Source organism: Mesitornis unicolor, unplaced genomic scaffold (genome assembly GCF_000695765.1).
Source record: "Mesitornis unicolor isolate BGI_N332 unplaced genomic scaffold, ASM69576v1 scaffold11764, whole genome shotgun sequence".
Lineage (NCBI taxonomy): Eukaryota > Metazoa > Chordata > Aves > Mesitornithiformes > Mesitornithidae > Mesitornis > Mesitornis unicolor.
The window spans coordinates 8012-28298 of NW_010182076.1; the positions used below are offsets into that span (position 1 = coordinate 8012).

Sequence of the window (20287 nt, forward strand, 5' to 3'; positions counted from 1 at the left end):
CTTTGAAAAATGTCCAATTTATAAATAGCCAGTTTATAAGTACTTTATAGAAATAAAAGGTAAAGTAAGAATTACTGTTAATGTTTATCACGATTATATGTGAGCTCTGTCTTTTTGGATTATGACAGCTTGATTCTTTGAAATTGTAGTGCTGAAGGAATGTGTTAAAATGATGCTAGTGAGCAGATGAACACTAGATACTCCTCCAAGCAAGGTGTACAGTGCTTGGGTGGAGCAGTTATTAAAATTTGACTGATAAGTATTTTGATTAATAGTGACTTTTATTAAACATTTTTATCTTACTGACATTTGTTAAAGAGAAACAGTGGGAGGGTCTTGTATTGAAAAAGTGCAGTGAAGTTTTTGAACTGAATGAAAACACAAAACTCTTTCTGTCTCTGTAGCTGGAAAAACTGTCTTACCAGTTTAATGTGATACTGTACTGTGAAGGGATCCTGTCGCTCCTGAAGTCTATGCTTTTTCCTCTGTAGTTTTGAATGACCTTTGAAGATGTACAGAAAACTAAGATCACTGAAACAATTGCAGTTGTCTTGATGTCCAGGAAAGTCTGTTGAATCCTGTTTGAAGTTCTTTGTGACTTTTAGGCTTGAGATGAATTTCTTAAGCTGATACTAGAAGAATCTAATTTTGGATTAATTTATCAAGAAAGTTGCTCTGTAAGAAACTGATTTAGTCCTGTTGAATTAAGGGGAAGCAGCATTGTGGCTCACATGCTCGCAGAGTGCTGAATAGCCCTTCCTGGGGCAGAGAAGCCCAAACCATATGTCTAAAATTCAGCAGCTGCAGAATGGTGTCACAGTTACTTATTATAACCCTGGGAGGCCGCCAGTGTTTTCGGGGTAGGGATCTAGGCCCACATAGTTTCTAGTAACTCTGTTCTTTCTTCACTCTTTGATTTCAGGATGAAAAAGTCCTCTCTGGGGTATAGTGATACAGTTAGTTATGCCATGGAAGTGGGGCCCCTGACTGCTCTTCAGAAACGAGCTTCTTGGGGACGGTAAGTTTGCATTAGAATTTAATTTAATAAGTTTGTTACTAGAAAAATAATGGCTACACTTGGAATTGTTAGGAGATTTTCTTTTTACTAAGATGTTACTTGCTTTAAGAATGTGTTCTCTGTGCTTGAAATATTTTTATGAAGTGTTGCTATTTCTTCAGTAGCTATTTCAGCTAGTAGTGGTAACATGGAGGGATTTGGGAGTGTCTCTCTCTGTTAGACATTTCAATTTTGGGGTCCAAAAGAGCTGTGAAGAAAAGAATTCTGTTTAGTAGTATAGGAGGAGATGTAGAATAACCAGAAATGTGTTTTGTATTGTCTAATGTAGTGAAGTAATTAAAGTTTTCATTCTCTTTTGCTGTAAACATTTTTCTCTGCCTCAGAGTTCACTCTTTAAGCAGGTTGACATGGCGAATGTTAATTACTTCAGTATATTTATTCTGAAAGGAAGCAAAGCAATTCTTTGATTTCTGTTTAAGTATAACATAGAAATAATGGAGAAGTATTGACAATATTTTGCATTGTATTGACAATAGTGACATGCAGATATCAGTAGCTGATTGACTCTCTTAAATACTTTATCCCTCTTTTAAAAAACACCATTAATTTTTCATTGCCATTTGTTGCTGTATACCTGTTTATGGAGTTTATGGTATGACTGTACAGTAGTGAAACTAAAAAACTCAGACATGTAGTTCAATGTTAAAGTGAGTTTTTTCCTGAATGAGGAAGAATTTTTTACAGTCCTGTTATTGTCAAGGATGCAGCATCATGCATCACGAGTTGGCTGTTACTTTGTTTCAAATAAGAAAAAGGTGAGCTGGTCTTTTAAGATCCTTTGTTGTGACTTCATTGGAATGGAGTAGAGCTCGATTAGAGGGAAAATTGGTTTGTAGTGAAATACAATGACAATTCTGTAATGCACCAAAGAGTTACAAGCCACAAACAGCAATTTGATTTCCAGAGAAAATTTGCCGTAGTGCAGCAAATCCATTCTCTGAGGCAGATCTCAGCTGTGTGCCTGACTCTGGCAAAGTTTCATTAGCTTCAGGCCACCATTGCGTAAAACATTTTTCTAAAGCTATCTGAACCATAGTTTAGAGTGTTTTTTCAATGAGATACAGTGTGTGACTATGTATTTGGATACACTGATATAGACCCACTGAGTAAGATGAGAAAATGTTATCTTGAATTGCTCAAACTTACATGACTTAGACTGTGTGAGACATCTCTCGTCCTGGTGGAAAGCTGCTGTGTTAGGGGCTAATGAGCTCCAGCAGAATTTATGTGTGCGCTGATTATATATGGCTGGTTTTTGTATTTGTAGCACATTGTTAAGTCTTTCAATTTCACTTTATGCCACCTTAAAATATGAGTACCTTTTTTTTTGGAGAAACTTTGATGCCTACTCAATGTTACCTTAAAAAAACACATACAAAACCACCCTGTTTTACCATAAGAGGAACCTGCATTGCAGTGCTCGTGAGATTAGTGTGGCATTTGAATCTACCATTCTGTGTACTGTAACAAGGAGTAGTAATTGTGTATTAGGTAGAAATGGGTTAATTGTTTGGATCCTAAGTGTAATGTATCTTTGTTTTTTCTTCTTCAGGTATATTGTCAACTTTTTCCTAGTGATAACACAGCTGGGATTTTGTAGCGTTTATGTTGTGTTCTTGGCAGAAAATGTGAAACAAGTGAGTAACATTACTGTTTGGAAACAATTGTGGTTTTAGATTCATTTTTCCTCACTTATATTTCCTATCCATATGAAGCCCAAGAGAACAACTTGTAAAAGTTGAAGCTGAGAGATGTACAGAGTTGGGTCTACCATGGTTTCTACAAAAGAGCTTTAGGTAAAAAGGAGCAATGTGCAAGACTAACTAAATTCAGATCTGTGGGTGAAGACCCTGTCAAGATGAGGAGAATTTGTGGATTTGGAAGCTAAATACTCTGTAATTTGCATCTCAGGAGAGGGAGAAAAAAAAAACCTACAGTCCTACTGTCACAATCTATCTCAATACCTAAAAGTCATATTTTGCATCTGACATCCTTTTGCTGGCCTTCTGAAGAGGGGGTGGGGGTTTATTGCATCATTTGTGATGTAAGTTTGAATTGAAACCTTTCCTATCAAATAAGTAGCTCATCCATCAGTTGTTATATGTATGTTTTAACTGTAAGCAAAAAGCAAGACTGAACATTTACTGACCTTGGCTTTCATAGGTTTGCAAAAACAAAACCTTTTCAGGAAAGCTGTTGCTGCTTTCTTAAGAGTTGAAATATCTTACAGAAATGAACCTCTGCAAAGGTAGTGGCTGCAGAGACCCATGATGTGGACCCTGTGAATGAACGAAAGTGTTCAGCATTCAGAAGTCCCAGTTCCAAGTGTAGTTGACTCAGATTGTCCTGTGCACTTTCCTCTGGGAGGGAGAAGGCTGTGGTTTCTTCCTGGCAACTTTATGTAGCAGAAAACTGTCCCGTAGAGGGCACCAAAGAACACAACTTGGTTCTGCTTTAGCTCTCTAGTTATTGGGGGTAGTGGAACGATGAGCAAGGTGAACAGAGGGAATGCAGAAGTGGGGAACTAACATAAAGAAAAAACATAGTAAAAATGTTACTAAGACCACTCCTTGACCAATACCTCTGCATTATGCTCCATACTCTTATTAAGTTTGTGTGTTGGTGTGTGCAGACAGCCCACTGGAACAAGTGGAAACTTCCACTGAGATCTTTTCTTTGATATTCCTAGTTAAAACTAGTACCAAACCGAACTTAGTAGTCTCTTCTTTCACCTTTATGTACTCTTTCACAGAACAAAAAAAGCAGCAAAGCATTTTAAAATGTATCTGGCACGTGAATTGAGTATCCATCAGTCCACATTACTTTCAGCTGAATATTTAGTTAGACACACAGTGGTGCATGTGAGTCTAAATATTTCTTTCATCTTTGGAGTTCTGTGAAATGTTTGCTGTACCCTTCTCGCTAATGGATATGCAGTATAGCTTCTAGTGCTAAATCTTCTGTGATTAGTGTCTGTGAGATTATAACAATGTTGGCTGCATTGCACTACAGTTTTCCAGATGCTTTATGCTATAAGACCCTGTTTCCAGTTATATCAAATTCCAAATGAAGCTTTTCTAAGAAATATTTTCCTGGGGCACCAAAGAAACTCAGGTTGGCAGAGAGAGTTCTAGTTCAGTCTCACAGCATGCAAATATGTATCGAGTTGGAGAAGAATGGTGAAACAGATCAAGAGCTGGAGGCTGACTGCAGCAAGACTGGAATAGGAGCACACTGGGCTTGGCTGTCTCTGATGCCCTGATATCTTTCTTTAAGCTGTATTTCAAGGAACAGGATCTGATGCAGGCTCCTCCAAGGAATGACATTTTTAACAATCCATCTGGGCTCCATTTCCTACCTCTGGTCAATGCTGGGGCATGGAAGAGTGCAGGGAGAAGGGGTACTGCATTTGCAGTATTGCAAGTTATATTTTCAGTATTGCAAAGTGTTGTGATTTATTGTAGCACTGTAACTCGTATCTGAAACGTGCAAGTGGGAGGTAGGAAGCTAGGGTCGGGGAGTCACAGTCTGGTAATTATAGTTATCTGTGTTTTGCTGATTCTGCATCAATATTCGTTCATCTTGTTGTCCCCAAAATCAGGGTTCTTTTACCTGCAATGAGGCAAAAAACACACAGAGTTGAGTTACTTGATTTATTACATTTCTGTGCAGAGATAGGTGCTAGGTGGTAACTCCACAAAGCTAGCACACTTTCCCCAAAATACAGGAGTTCTTTTATATGAAAAAGATTAAAAGATGACCTCATTACTATGAATACAGATATTGCTCACCTATATAATTGGGTAACTAACTCTTCACTATCCTTTAATGTGGTAGTGCTTTTTTATTTTATCATGCATGCTCAGTGAGGAGTGGGCTTCAGTGTGTAGAGAGCTTTTCTCTCTAGAGGTGTGATTTGTACTGTGCTGATGAGGAGCTGGAGAGGATACTTCATTCAGAATTCACCCTATCGGTGTTTATTGCTTCTAGGGGCCTATCTACTTCCGTCAAGGATACACAAGATGCATGAGCAAGTATTTTTTTACACCAAGGTCTCCAGATGGCTCTTGTTTTGGTGTTTTCTTGCACCAAGGTTTTTCTTGTCTTGGTACAATCTATCTTAGAATAAACAAGGCCCACGGTTCCCGTCATCAATCTGGTGACTGTTGTGAAAAGTTTGTGTGCAGCTGTAGTAGGGGTTCTGTGCTTTCCTCATATTTTTGTGAAAATAAAAGGCTGATAATTATAAGATTTCTTTTGTATGACCACTCTTACCTAACCCAATGTGGGAGTGTGATCTGATCATCATCAGGGTAGCTGATAACAGTAAACCTAATCTTGAATAGAATTCTGTAAAATATGGTATACTACGTTGTCCAGCCATATTAGCCAGTAAACTCCAGTTGAATGTCTAGTTGGAATTTGGCGCTGTTAATAGGAAAAGAAAAAGAGCTCTGATTTTAGGAGCTTTTTATTGGGGTTTGTGTATAAAACCAGAATGTCTTTGTTTTAAGATAAAACTGAAGTGGTTGAATGCTTGAAATTATTCATTTAGCAGCTGTTTTATACTGCGGTATTTTAAAAATGAATTTTAGAACCTGAACTGCATTCTACCTGCAGTTATTTTTTTTAGGAATAATTGTTTTTTAAAAAATAGCTCATCAGGCTTACAGACCTTTATATAAATTGAAGGCACGCTAGATTAAATAGTTAATGTAGCTGAGGTTTTCAACGGGACTCAAATCACACTGTAATTCTTAGAAAACCCTCTGATGTGTCCTTGTGTGCAGAGCAGCTCTGGCTACCTGCGGATGCATGCGAGTGAGTAAACACAGGAGACTCCGGTTAGAGCGGAAGGCTGTTCAAGCGCCTGTGCTGTATTTCTGTTCCGAGTGCGGTGGGAAAGCGGGAAGCTTCCACAGAGAGCTTTACTTCATGTGGCGTTAGAGAAGTAATTTGGTTAAGTGTTAGACACATTGCTTGGCAAAGTGGCAAAGTGATTTTCCTAAGTGAATTTAGCTTTTCTTTGTAGCTTTCTAAAAATGTTATCTTAATGAGAAATAACAGATGTTAAATGTCTTGTAAGTGACACTTAACATTCTTGCAAGGTGGAAACTATCAGTATTTCCTTAATGACTGGTGTCCTCGGTTGTCATTTAAAGTGCAATTTCTGGAAAACAAGTGCTTGCAGAATTGTATCTTTTTCTCTTTTTCATAGTAGAAAAAAATCTGTCTAGTACTTTTTGCTACAGACAAAAGAATTTTAAGTTAATTCTGTTTTCCTGAGTTTGTGGATTGTTTGAAACAATGGAAATAAAGTGAATTGTGCATTTATTTTTTTCCTCTTTGACTTGTGAAGTCTGGCTTTTGGCAGACTTGCTAATTTAAATGACTTGGTTTACATACATTTGGTTTTACATTGTCAACTAACTCCCTCTACCTCGTGGAAGCCTCACAGTTCCAATGATCCCTTGATTGCTACCCTATATCCAGCTTGTCCTCTTTTCTCCACTTCGTTCTGTTCCTCAAAGTAAAAAATTAATAGCCCTGTCTTTCTGTGACCTATAAACTAAAATAGGTGTCATTAAGTACTGGTAATTGTGGCGTTTGCTTAGGACTGCTGTGGCTACATAAAAACTTCCATCATAATGATAATACTTGCCTCTTTATGGTAGCAGCTCAACGTGTTTGGATTTTTGAGGCAGGATTTACGATCTTATTGTTCCACTTGCAGAGATTATAACTGACATTCTAAAGAACAAACCATATGGAAAGCATTGCACATAAATGAATCAGTCTTGGGACTGTGCCTGTGAACTAAGTGATAAGGATAATAATATTTAAGCATTGCTACACTCGTACACTTCCTCGGACTGTGGGGTTATACAGTCTTCCACTGAGTTTATTTCTATATTAAGTTTTAAGACTGTGGCTATAGTAGTTGGTTTGTTATATATTGATTTTCCATTTTTGTTTAAATCTCTTTGTGCTATAAGGAACTATTTTTTTCCCCACTGCTCTCGGTATCTTTTCGCAATCATCAAGCCAAAGGCCTTCTGCATCATGAACAGATTAAATGCAATCATGTGCTGATTTGTAAGATGGCAAATGCAATGGAAGTGAAAAGGGAAGGATGCACTCCTAGGGAAAAGGCATGATAAGATTTAAAACAGATTTGAACTGTTATAATTTTGCAGCAAGCAGAATAACCACCGTCTCTTGACGTTTTGATTGGGGTGTGCACATAGCACAGAATATATTTCCACAAAACACATCTTGGCAGTTATGGCAACATTAACATTTTTCCATAAGCAGTAATGAGAGTTGTGAATAGTGCCAAACTCTGTCTTCTGAACTACACCATAGGAATTATTGTAGTGTTATATCCAAAAAACCTAATACGTGTTCACAATGTTCACATTGTTCACTATTGTTTATCTATACGCATTAATTTATATCAGTGCAATGGATGCAACACTCTCAACTCTCGTGAAGCTCATGGTTTTTAAAGTTGGGCAAATGTTGATTAATAAAGGATTGAAGAGTGAAAAATAAAATAATTTGAGTTCAAAGAAAGGCAAGTTCATGTACTAACATATTTGTATGCTGCTACGATGTCTATGGCAAAGGCGTCAGTTTATTGGGCACTGAACTCAGGTACAATAGCAGCTGGTCATCGAACCCCCTTACTTTCCATTGGAAAATTCAAACTCTAATATTTAAACCTAGATCCATCTCACTTGCATTCATTTAACTGAAATCTCCCTTTCTGAAAGGAATCTTCAAAACTGCTTGTGTGGATTTCCTCTTTAGTCGGTGGTGGTATAAATACGCTTTCAGATCTCTCAGGTCCTGATTTCATCATTTGTCTTAAGGGTGAAACACTTGCTAAAAGTGCCTTGTCATCCACTCTGCACTGAGAGTACAGGGGTCCTGAAACAGCTGGCACTCAGCAGATAAAGCAGAGGGACAAGTTCCCCTATAGAAAACCAGTGATGTGGCTGTATACAGAGACTCAGTGCTACCACTGTTTAACACGTTTTGGTTTTTATTCCTACAGGTCCATGAAGGATTCTTGGAAGACAAAACTGTTCCCATAAATGTCAGTGCCACCAGCACTTCTGAGAACAGGAGTACTGATTTACGAATATACATGCTGTGTTTCTTGCCGTTCATGATCCTCCTGGTCTTTATTCGTGACCTTAAAAGCCTGTCCTTGCTTTCATTGCTTGCCAATCTGTCCATGGCTGTCAGCCTGGTGATCATTTACCAGTATATTGTTAAAGTGAGTATAAAAAAAAATTAATTATCAGCTGTTTTTTTCAATGTGGCAAGTTGTATTGTTGCATGTGGCAGTTGTTCTCTGATAGATATATTACTGACTGAAAATTTCTGAAAGGAAGAGTTATATTGTATTTTATTGAGGCATCTTCATTTAACGAAGTGCCTTAATGCCTGAGATGTGCTGTAAGCACTGACTTCCACTGTACTTTTAAAAGAAAGGATAATATTGCTGCACCTGAGGTCATAAGAATATGTGTTGTAATGACTTGGAGTCCTTGAGTGGAAGAATATGTGAACTTTTATGGGTTGCTCACAGAATTTGCAAGGTTTTAATCTGTGGTCAATCTTCTCATTGCAACAGAAGAACAGTTTCAACAGCAGTGATTTTTTTTCTGGTGTTTCTCCAGTTCATCCAGGAAAAAATTAAAACTTGTCCTTTAAGAATACCTATTGCAGACTTCCCTCTCCTTAGAAGTTGAATAGTTGCTGCATTTTCTGCGTTGCTTCTGTTTTTCATATTTGGAGGTATTTCACAATGGAAAAATTAAACTGATGGCTGGAAAAGAAAAACTTATAGAAACCTCTACATTTTTGAGAAATGATAAGTGGTAGACACTGTTGCACACATGGTGTAGATAAATGGTGAGTGCCACTATTGTTTGAGAGCTTTTTTTTTTTTCTTGAAAGTGTATGAAAGAAGTGGGAAGCAGAGGATGGGGAGGAAGACAGAAAAGCCAGCGAGAGGTATTGGCTAGGCAAGGAGACAGGTCAAGTTACATAAAGAGAAGGGGGGAGAGTAATTAATTGTTCTGCAGAAACTCAGCTTGTATTAAAAATATTTTTTTGCTGTCCCTTATGGTTATGAAGAATATCTGTGCCATATGAAGCAGATAAGAAAATGCAGTACTCTGAGAACAGCATAAGTTTGCAGAGGATTGTGCTTGAGTTGTGAGCTTTACCTTTTGTTTTAATTGATGCTCGCTTGTATGCACCAGTATGATACTTTAAATGTGAAAATTTCTAGTGTCAGTAATATGAACCTAGAATAAATATGTCTGCAAGCATCTGTGTGTGGATGGGAAGGTGGCTATAAATGTGTATAAAGGACTAAGTTTGGAAAGAAAAGCAGGGATTGTAAATAGCCGCGTATACTCCACTGTTAACATGTACTGAGTTTTCTTTCCTGTAGCTTAACACATCAATCAAAATTGTAGGAGCAGGTAATGTGCTTTACATAGAACTGTTTTCCTTTGTTTTCTTCAGGATATAGTAGATCCTCGAAAACTGCCTCCTGTAATTGGCTGGAAGAAATACTCACTGTTTTTTGGGACTGCAATATTTGCTTTTGAAGGAATTGGTGTGGTAAGTGCTTTTTGACTGACTCTTCAAAATGTCTAAGTCTGTGCTAGACAATGGGATACAGGCAGTTTTACTCATTGTTATTTAGTTGTTTTTGTTGAAGCATGAATCTCCCGTGTTGGTATGAAAAGGGTTAATTTATCTTGTCAAATATGGCAAAAGTTGAGGCCACATCCCCATCAAAGAGGAGTTTGAATACCAATTGCTACTCGGATACTTAGCACCTTCCCAGACAACAAGAATACCTTTAGTTCCAAACGGATTGATACAATAGTGTAATAATATAATGTAATATATATGTATCATAATATGGTTCATAATTATATAATACTCGGCTAATAATATGATGTTACTATAATTACAGTGATTCAGCAGCTCAGTTTTAGGTGATGAGTGTAAAAATAGAAACTTATTCAACATCCTTCTTTTCCTTTGGAATCACAGAGGACAAAGTGATTTATTAGAAATGTATTATTCTTCCAGCTTCAAACTTGTCTATAGATATGACTTGATAGAGATGGGGATAATACAAAAAACTATAGAAATTTCAGAATATTCTTTTTGATTCATGGCCTTCTTACAATGAAGCTCAGTTCCTCATTGTTTCCTCAAAGGTGTCAATTAAATAGATGTATCACTCTGAAAATTTTGTTTTTAAAAGTGAATCTTTTAAAATTTCTTATTAGTTTATTCCTGTTTCTGAGGGCTTTCTGCTTGCATCTCACACTAGCAAAGTTTGCAAGTTCGTTAGTGCTTTTGTTCCACATGGCATATTTTAGAAAATAGGTGAAGAGGCTTCTGGGAATTCTAGGTTATAATGTCTTTAAACTGTTAGGAAAATACTATATACACTTAATTTGTTACTAATATAATTACATACTTCAGCAGGTATGCAGTGTATGCTTAAATCTAAAAAAACCCAATGAACAACCTCCCTCTCCCCCCACAAAAGAAACCAAACGAAACCAACCCCAAAACAGCATGCAATTAATCTGAAATGATTGTCTGTCATCAACGTAGCACAGGAGAGTTCTCAAATCTGTTTTCTTTTCTGGCATTGTCACCTCTGACATAAGTCAGAATATTTTACCTTGCTGCTGTATTATCACTGCCAGAAGAGCTGAAGAGGAAAGTCTTTTAACTCCTATTATGTTACAAAAGTGTGTTTTCACACGTGGGGTATGTGGTTCTAGTGACTGAATTTCTGTTTCTCAAGCTGTTCTCAACTGCTTCTCAAACTGAACTGATGGATGCAGAGGTTCAGCTACCATATATCTGAGTGTATCTGGACATCTTTCTTTCTGTCACCTGGAAGTCCTGTCATAGGAAATCAGCTGTTTGGGGTTTCATGCCTGCACATCTTGGGTAAAAGAGCCCACACTCAATGAATCAGACAGATTGGGCTATGCTAAGCTTGTTGCTCTTAAATTCTATAGTCTATCAGGGCCAGACTGCACTTACTGCATGTGTGTAAATACAAGTCATGTACAGGTCTGAAACGTATCCCAGTTGTATTGCATTTGTTGCTCCTGTACTGCATAGCATGTGGATGTGTATTTGTAGCCAGGAAATCCCAAATGAGAGTCCTGTGAGTCTCAGGAAAGTGTGGAAGGCTTATTATTTGGCAATGGTAGGTTTTGAATTATAGATAGAGAATTGACTTACGGTAATTATTTTCTGGCACATTAGCTCCCGCATTAGACAGCTCCCTAAATTTACATGAGCAGTAGTAATACTGACTTCTGATGTAAACTTTTAAAGAACTGCACAGAGCATTGTGCTTGAATGAATCCCTGGTTGTTATTAATGACATCTTCAAGAACTCCAAACTTTTTCCTTCTTTTATTCAAGAGCATATAATGTAGGGTTCATTCAAATTGTACCTATAAGACATAAAAATGTTCCCTGATATTAGTAGATATCAGTGTTATAAAATTACTGCATATATTTCTGTATAGGCTGTCTCAATTTCTTACTTCATCATAATTTACTTTCTCTTCAAAGCAAATGAAGAGTGTGTTTTGGTTTTTTTTTTACTTGGTTATTATAGTTTACAAACTAATTAAATGTGTATGTTCATTATGATTTGATATACTTTGTGTGTGTACGTTACACAAGACTGCTGTCCTGGTTTCCCTGGGATAGAATAATAGAATCAGTTTTCTATTTGAGAAAGCTGCATTTCTGCAAAGACTACAGTACTCAATATAGCGGAAACAGAGTTAATAAGACACTTTGTTTTAGTTTTTGGCCAGCGTTGGTATGTGGTGATCAAGGTCTTTAGCAGTTCTGACTTAAACAGATGCAGAAGCTGGGGAGAGCGAAAGCCAGGGCAGTTGACCCCAGGCTGACCAAGGAGAATTATTCCATACTGTAAATGTCATATTTGCTATAAATTGGGGAGTTTGCTGGGGATGGCTCTCTTTCATCGATGACTACTGCCTCAGGAGTGTCTTGCCTGTTGTTCTGCTTCTGAGCCCTGCACCCCAGGCTGCGATCATCACAGCTTATGACCACTACATTGGCTTAATGTAATGTAATGTTTACAAGTTATTAATATTGAGGTTTATTATTGTTATTAAATCTCTTTCTATTTCAACCACTGGTCTCTTTTCCTTTTCCCTGTTCCCCTCTCTGGGTGGGGAGGAGTCACTGAGTGATAGAACAACTTGATTTGATATACTTTGTGTGTGTACGTTACACAAGACTGCTGTCCTGGTTTCCCTGGGATAGAATAATAGAATCAGTTTTCTATTTGAGAAAGCTGCATTTCTGCAAAGACTACAGTACTCAATATAGCGGAAACAGAGTTAATAAGACACTTTGTTTTAGTTTTTGGCCAGCGTTGGTATGTGGTGATCAAGGTCTTTAGCAGTTCTGACTTAAACAGATGCAGAAGCTGGGGAGAGCGAAAGCCAGGGCAGTTGACCCCAGGCTGACCAAGGAGAATTATTCCATACTGTAAATGTCATATTTGCTATAAATTGGGGAGTTTGCTGGGGATGGCTCTCTTTCATCGATGACTACTGCCTCAGGAGTGTCTTGCCTGTTGTTCTGCTTCTGAGCCCTGCACCCCAGGCTGCGATCATCACAGCTTATGACCACTACATTGGCTTAATGTAATGTAATGTTTACAAGTTATTAATATTGAGGTTTATTATTGTTATTAAATCTCTTTCTATTTCAACCACTGGTCTCTTTTCCTTTTCCCTGTTCCCCTCTCTGGGTGGGGAGGAGTCACTGAGTGATAGAACAACTGTCTAAACTATCTTTACAAATTAAAACTGTAGTAAAAGTTAAAATCTAGAGCTTAGTGTTTCTTCCTTATATGTAGAATGATATTAATATGTCTGTGCCTCTCGGGGATATTTTGTACATACATAATTTTTGCTGTGCATTCTTATGCTGTAGTTGCATGCATCATAGAGAAGATTTGAAAAAAAATTAGTTTATGGATTTGAATAGTCAGTACTGAATAAAGTTGTCTAAGCATGAAACAGAAAAGATGAGTGAAGCAAAGCGAGATGCACGTTTCCACTTTATTTAAATATTTCAATTCTTGGGGAGTGATTTAATTGATAACTTGTTATTACAGCTCAGTAAGTGATCATCAAAAACTGACCTGTGATCTGTCTGTATGTGTATTTGTGACCTATTGCAAGTATGAAGTGAAACACTTTTAAAATTATTTCGTTGAAATGTAAGCTGATGTGTGTCAATTCACATTACAGTGGATTGAGAATGTTCACAGCTAGTTGCTGACTTGTGATAACCTGTTACCCTGTGTCTTTATTCCTGTTTTTCTTGTACTCAGGTGGTTGAACAGTTTGGATAAGGAAAAGAACCCCCACTGTTTAATTAGATTGGTTCCTTAGTCTGCTCATTCTCACTGCAGGCACTAAAATGGTCTTGATGTTGGACACTGGATTTTAGATTTTTATTTTGGAATGTCTTGCAAATATCACTTATGTCTGTGAAGGCATCTGTACATTACTTTATAAATAGAACCTTAGGTTCTTAATTCTATCAGAAAAGTTGATTATGGTTGATCCATTTTACGCAGTAAGTTATTCTTAAACAGGTATGAGGCCTCATTTTCCCTTTTCCTTGATTCCAAACATTCTTCATGCTGATTCATGCTGTACTCATCTGAGAGCTGCCAGATTCTTGAATGCTATGAATAGGGACAGCAAATGAAATTCTGAGTTTTTTCGGATGTTTAAGTCATCTTAAGCAGAACCTGACAAGAGAGGAAAAATGCCCTTGGAGTGGTTTCTCTGTATAAAATGGTCTTTCCTGCTAGGAATGTTTAATTATCAACAATTTGAGAAGAGGAATAAATGATCTTAAGGCACAGTATAAAACAGTACACTTTAGCCACAACAGTCAGGAGAATTTATTTTCAAAGATGCTTAATTGACTTTGTTTCATTAACAGAGGAGTGGCTAAAGTAGAAAGAAATTAATTGGCACTTCATCGTGCAATGCAATGGAAGCTTGTTTCTCTGATTTCTTTGAACCAGGTAATAGACTGCAGGGGAAATACTCTAGCACTGATTTTTTTTCATTCCATTGTTCAAAAAATATTTTTATATATTGGTTGTTTTTTTCTCTTTTAGTTTAGCACGCTTCAACTCTTAAAGTATGACGATAATTCTTCTATTAAAGTTAGTAAACCTAACTGAACGGAAGGGTCTAAAGTCCTGTTCACTGTGGGGAACGTGATTCAGGGAGGTGCATGGATTCAGCAGATTCCTAGTAGGATTTTTGTCTTGATCTTCAGAGACTGTATTTCTCTTTTAGATGGTGACTGTAGGAATATGGGTTTTGTTTAAAATCTGTCATTAGTTTAGGACTGATTAGCTGTTCCTTCATAATAAGAAAATTGGCGGTATAGAAGTAATTTGGAGTATCATTGCTTTGGCTATAGTCAATACCTAGATAAATAGACTTTAAGAACTGACTTCTGCCTGTAATAACTCAGAGGAGGTATTTATAATTGAAATATAGAATCTCAGATAAACCAAGGCAGTGCCTAGAAACTATACTCGTGTAATACTAAGAGCTAGTTAAACATCTCATCTGACAGTGTTATAAAACTATTTTGAGATATTTTCATTCTAATTAATGAATATGATGAATTGGTGATATTAATATGTTTGAGCTGTTCATATCTGCCTGTGAGATCAATCTAAACTCTTATTTGATGGCAAATTTGAACAGTTATGCCATTTTCCTGAAGTCCAGGCAAGTTGTTCTTTTGTTGCTGCAACTACCAGAGCAGAAATAAGGTTAGTGCCATCAAAGGGCTGATTTATCTTAGTTTATCTTAATCTATACTCTGTTACTTGTAACAACAGGATTAAAAAGTGCAACAGTCCCTTGCTTGTACTATTCACTTATTTGCTCCCTGTTTGAATTGTCTGTAGAAATGGAGTCACTGCTGATTGGTATAAGGTACCAATAAGCTGCAAATTGGGAATGTCTTGCCAGCTGTGTGGTAACTGGAGGAGTTGGCAGCAGGGCTACCCACTGATCCCTTAGTATTGGGTTAGCAAACAGCAACTGAGAGCTCAGGACTGTCAAACTGGTGCGTGTCATTCATGGTGCTGAGAGTCGGTTTGGGATTTCAACACTTGTAATTTAGGATTTTAAGATCATCGGAGTGACCTTGTGAAACTCATGTTGACTAGTGGCATCAATGCAGTTTGTGAAACACTACTAGGAGCAGAAATGCAGTACTTCTAAGTGGATACAACAGACAATTTTAGATACTCTGTTTTGTTATAGTCTTTAAAGTGAGGATTTATGTTCAGAAGGCAATTACCAAATAATGTGGTGATTAAGAGCTGGAGAAACTATATTCAGGCCTCTGGGGACCTTTGTGAGTACAGGGCTCTGCTAGGGATGGGAGAATCTGCAGCTGCTTCTTTCCCTCTGTGCTTTAGCTCCTCTGGCTGTGAGTTCCCTGTGCCAGATGATGCTTCCTGGCAAATCTTGGGGCTGGTGTTCAGGCCACAAAAGACAAGAGGGTACCAACACTGCTTCCTGAATACAAGAACTGCAGGTGGTTTAATGGAGTGGATGTGTTTTTCGCAGAATGTATAACATTATTTTGTAAGAGCCTCTTTCATATTCCAAAGGTGAGTAGATATCTTTATGTAATGAATGTGAGATTTTTGTTGTTGAATTAAAAAGTAACTTCAGACTCTGCTCCCGAGTGTGCCCAAAATGTAGTTAAACCTCTTGAACATACTTTCCAGAAGAGTGTAAAACCAAAGCCTTCAGGCTTGAGTGTGTCTGTAGCACTACCATGTGCAGGTAATAGCTTTGCATAATGTCATGCTTATGTAATAACAGTTAATGAATATTTTGCAGAGAAAGTCTGGTTGGCTTTCTTGTTTTGAGGTATAAAAAGCAAATCCAAATGTGGAAGTGATATTTTAATATAAGCTTCAGGGGTAAGGAGGATAATATAGATTCATAACATTTAAACAAGAAAGATTTTTCTCTTCTCTGTTACATATAAATATGCTAAGTTAAATATGGTTTGTACGATTGAGTATGTTCTGGGGTTTTTTTTCCTCCCTGTTGAGTGCTGCAGACTGATTAGCCTAGTGAAGAGAAAATGTTACTTTCCAACATTAATTTTGGGTTTGGAAAATAAGGCTTCTGATATTTTAGCCTGTTACTTGAGGATGTCTATTCAAACTGCTTTTGAACTTGGATATCACAGCTCTGCAGTAGAAGGTAGAGTGGTATTTGTATACCAAACGACAGGCTCTGCAATCACATTAGGCAGCAGCTAACCAATTCTGAGAGATTTAAAAAAGAGAAAACTAAGTGGATTATAATTTTAAGATGTCATTATTTGGAGTTTGAAAGTGATGCAGATGAGCTTGTTAGGCCTGTGGTTTTGAGATAAAAGCCTCTCATTGTCGAAAATCCTTTCACCAGAATAGTATTATCCTTTAAAAAAAACTAATGAAATCCAGCGGTGCTGTTCTGTTGTCTTTAGGACCAGACTGGATTTGTCAGAAGCAGACATTTAACAGGTAAACATGACATCATCTAAATCTGCTTGGGCCATCGCTAGACCAGGGTGTATCAATTTCATTGGTGCTCTTTCGAGATGATGCTAAGGCTTGTGTCCTCAAAATATGAAAGGTGGGAGTTCTCAGAGGGTGTTTTTGCATTTGGACACCCAAGTGTAGGTGACTGAATTTGATGACTGTGGAGATGACCTACTCCTAAACGTACATCGTAAATGTGGACTTTAAATGTTGTGTCAGCAAGAGGCGTGTTATAGCTGCTGTGCAAAATCACTTGGTTTGGATGTCTTCTGAAAATGATTAACATACGTAAGAAAGGAAGAAAAAGATTATGGTCAAATGTCTAGAAGCTAGAATGTTGTTAGATGTAGCAGATAAAAAAATGTTGTAAAAACTGTAAAAAAATTCATCATCTGCCATATTCAGCTGAATGCTGATAAAAATCTCAGGCAACTGGATAATATGTGTTTATCAAGTTAAATATTCCTTACTGATATCTTGCCCTTCCTGAGTATGGAGAAACTTCTGTTTACCCTGAAGAAACATTTATTTGTGCACATTTTAATTTTAATACTTCCTGTATTTACAGCAAATCTTACTAACACAAACAGAAGGCTCCTGAGTATAACTTTCAGGCAGCAACCCATACCAGATGTTTACAACATTCAAGTGTTTCTTTTTCTTTAGAAAGTCTAAGATACACATGCTTTTACAGAAATGTAAAATACAGGCATTTACGTTTATTGCTTGCTTGCTTGAAACATTTCTTAATCATTATGTGATTCGGTGACTTTGGAGAAATGGGAAAAGAGAAGACTGACAGTGTGCCAAGCTGTCGTGTTCTGCTTTGCCAGCCTGCGGCAGGTGGGTTTTGGGGTCTGATACACATGGCTTCAGTGAGGCACAAAAGTTAATTCTTCTGTTTAGATGTGACCCTGTCTTAGATGGAAAACTTGTCTGTCTTAAGTAAGCATGCAGTAGAGCCAGAGTGAGACATACTTCATACACTAATTGTGCATATAATTAAGTGGCACAGTTAAGTAATTTCAGGTGGAAATATTTTATGTAGTTTATTTTGCTTTTTTGATGTCAGATTTTTTTCAGCCCCCCTAGCCCATCATCATGTACTCCTTTTAAGCTGCTGCTAAAATGTAATTGTAATGGTCTCAGTTAAGATTTCCTCCTTTCCGATATGTTCTGAGTGAGTACTTATCTGCAATGTATGGAATTGTCTAAGTAATATTTAAATACCAGTCTTCATTGTATGTCAAAACTTTTGAATATAGCTGCGAAGATGCAAAAATGTTAGTAACTTTTCCTGGAGAGAGCAGTTATCTTGCATACATGTGTGCATCCTTAGTTTTAGACTTTCATATCTGCTGTTTAATTGGCAGCTTCTTAACTCTACCATCTATAATAGGTTTTTTCCCCACAACAGTTGGTTTTTTTAATTGATGAAGGTAGCATTGTAGTGTCTGTGCATGTGTATATATAACAATAGATAAATAATTGAAGTTCTAGTTTACCTCTTAAATATTTTGCCAACGTGCTGATTTTGTAAATGAAATCTACTGCAAGTCATAGAATAACTTGCATGTATTGGGCCAAGCATGATGGAAACAAGTTGAGAAAAAAAAGTGATTTTATTGTGTGGCTCGAAATACTAGATGTTTATAGATCTTTGATTTTGTAAAAGATCTTTTAAACTCGGTAATCTTGAATGCTTACTCAAGAATAATGTTCCTAAACCATAAAAAAATTATGAATACACATTCCCCTGATTTGAAAGAGTCCTAACCATTCTTTGTTAAACACTTCTGCAATCATCAGTAGTGGCTCCCTTAAAACATTGTGGCTTGAAAGTCATATCAATTTGTGAAAAGCAGCAGAAAAAAAATCCTGAAGAAATGGGAGAGGTGGAAAGGAAAAATGTCATAATGGTGAAGGCATTTAAAAGGAGAAGATTGTAACAGCAAGTGGTATGTTGTGTATTCTTCACCTTGTCTTGTGCTCGAGCTGTGTGAGTGCTTCACAGAAAAGCGATGAGCAGTTTGTCTGTCAAGGTGCTGTGATCTCATGTCAGATGGAAATGAAACCTTCTGTTCTAAGAAAAGCAAATACAATTGTCAATGTCTTACCTCTTTTCTATTTTGGATGGATTGATTTTTTTCAGAATAGGACCATTATTTCTTTCAATGATGGTCATGTTAAAATGTGAGATGTGAATAGCAAAACCCTTTCAATTGGTAGGCTTTATGTTGGGGTCCTGTTGGTTTTTAACTGTCTTGGTCCAGGAGTGTGCATAGCTGTTTTCAATGCTTCTTATCCCAGGATTGAGAAATTTCTATATTTAGAGTTGCAAAACTGTATAGGATCCTTAATCTTGTTTATTTCCAGTGATACTCATTAATCCTTGATGGAAGACACTGTCATTTATTTTTTCAATTATGCAGTCATGGAGTTTGCTCAGCCCTATGCAGGACCTTGCAATATAAGTATACTTTGTCCCATGTCACTTTAGAAGCTAAAGCAACATTTGGGTAGAAGAGTGTTTTGGATAAAAGTCAAAAGACCTTTTGAAAACACTTTTTCTTTTTTTTTTTTTTTTTCTTTTAACCATTTGCATTGAAACAGATTAAAGTTCATAAATTTTTTTACTCCTGCCTACAAAGAAGCAGATATGGATAAGTGAGAACTTTGTGATCATTGTCACTTCTTTTAAGGTGATTTAAATTTGATGTGGGTTTGATCCTTGGCTGGCATAAAGGTTTAAGTGTCATTGCAGCTTTGGAAAACTTTATTTTTAACTCATGAACCAGAAAGAGTCCAGAAACACTTGATCATGTACTCCTCCTTTATGTCTTATTGCAGTGAAATATACTCTCCAGCCAACACTTGTTGTGTTCCTAACTCTTATTTTCTTTTATCACTTACCTTGTAGAGATTTTGATAGTAGCGTAATTTATAGAGGGCACGTAAGGACATAATATTATGTAGTCTGTAGGCTACAGTTCCAAATACAGCAGGACAGGGGGGTAAAACCACAGAGTGTGGCTGGAACTCTGATTAATTGGGAACATAATTTTCTGTTGACATGTATCTTTTGCTGGACAAAATTGTGTACTAATGTAAAGGGCAGCAAAGCATGTAACACCTCCATGATTTTGACACAACAAATATTTTAAAATATTAGTGATAGAACTATGATGATGCAGTTTAGTTTTCAGTTTGCATTGTAGGGCAGTACCTTAGATTTCATTTGTGAATAAAGTCAGATAAGACATGATAGTGCACAGACTTGCATAGCTTCTGTTAAATTTCAGAGCAGCTAAAGATTAAATAAATGACATAATGGAGTGATAAGTTCTTGAGAATAAAAATTAATAAGAAGAAAAGAACTTCTGGAGAAAATGCCAGGTTCAGATGGGTGGGATTTACATAATTCCTCAATCATTGTTAAATCCAGACCATCAGAATTGGGCAAAAGATTTTTTTTTTTTTGTGTCAATGTGAGT

The 20287-nt window shown here is 37.0% G+C and overlaps 1 protein-coding gene across 1 annotated transcript in view; it reads left to right on the forward strand.

Annotated features, from left to right (window-relative positions):
• SLC36A4 (solute carrier family 36 (proton/amino acid symporter), member 4) overlaps window positions 1–20287 on the forward strand; it is a gene marked incomplete at its 3' end in the record, with an annotated part of 38386 nt that overhangs the window by 2313 nt on the left and 15786 nt on the right. Inside the window, exons 4-7 of the mRNA XM_010183651.1 lie at window positions 923–1018; window positions 2631–2715; window positions 8139–8363; window positions 9626–9724. Coding sequence (XP_010181953.1) covers window positions 923–1018; window positions 2631–2715; window positions 8139–8363; window positions 9626–9724 — 505 coding nt within the window. The remainder of the gene's footprint in view (window positions 1–922; window positions 1019–2630; window positions 2716–8138; window positions 8364–9625; window positions 9725–20287) is intronic.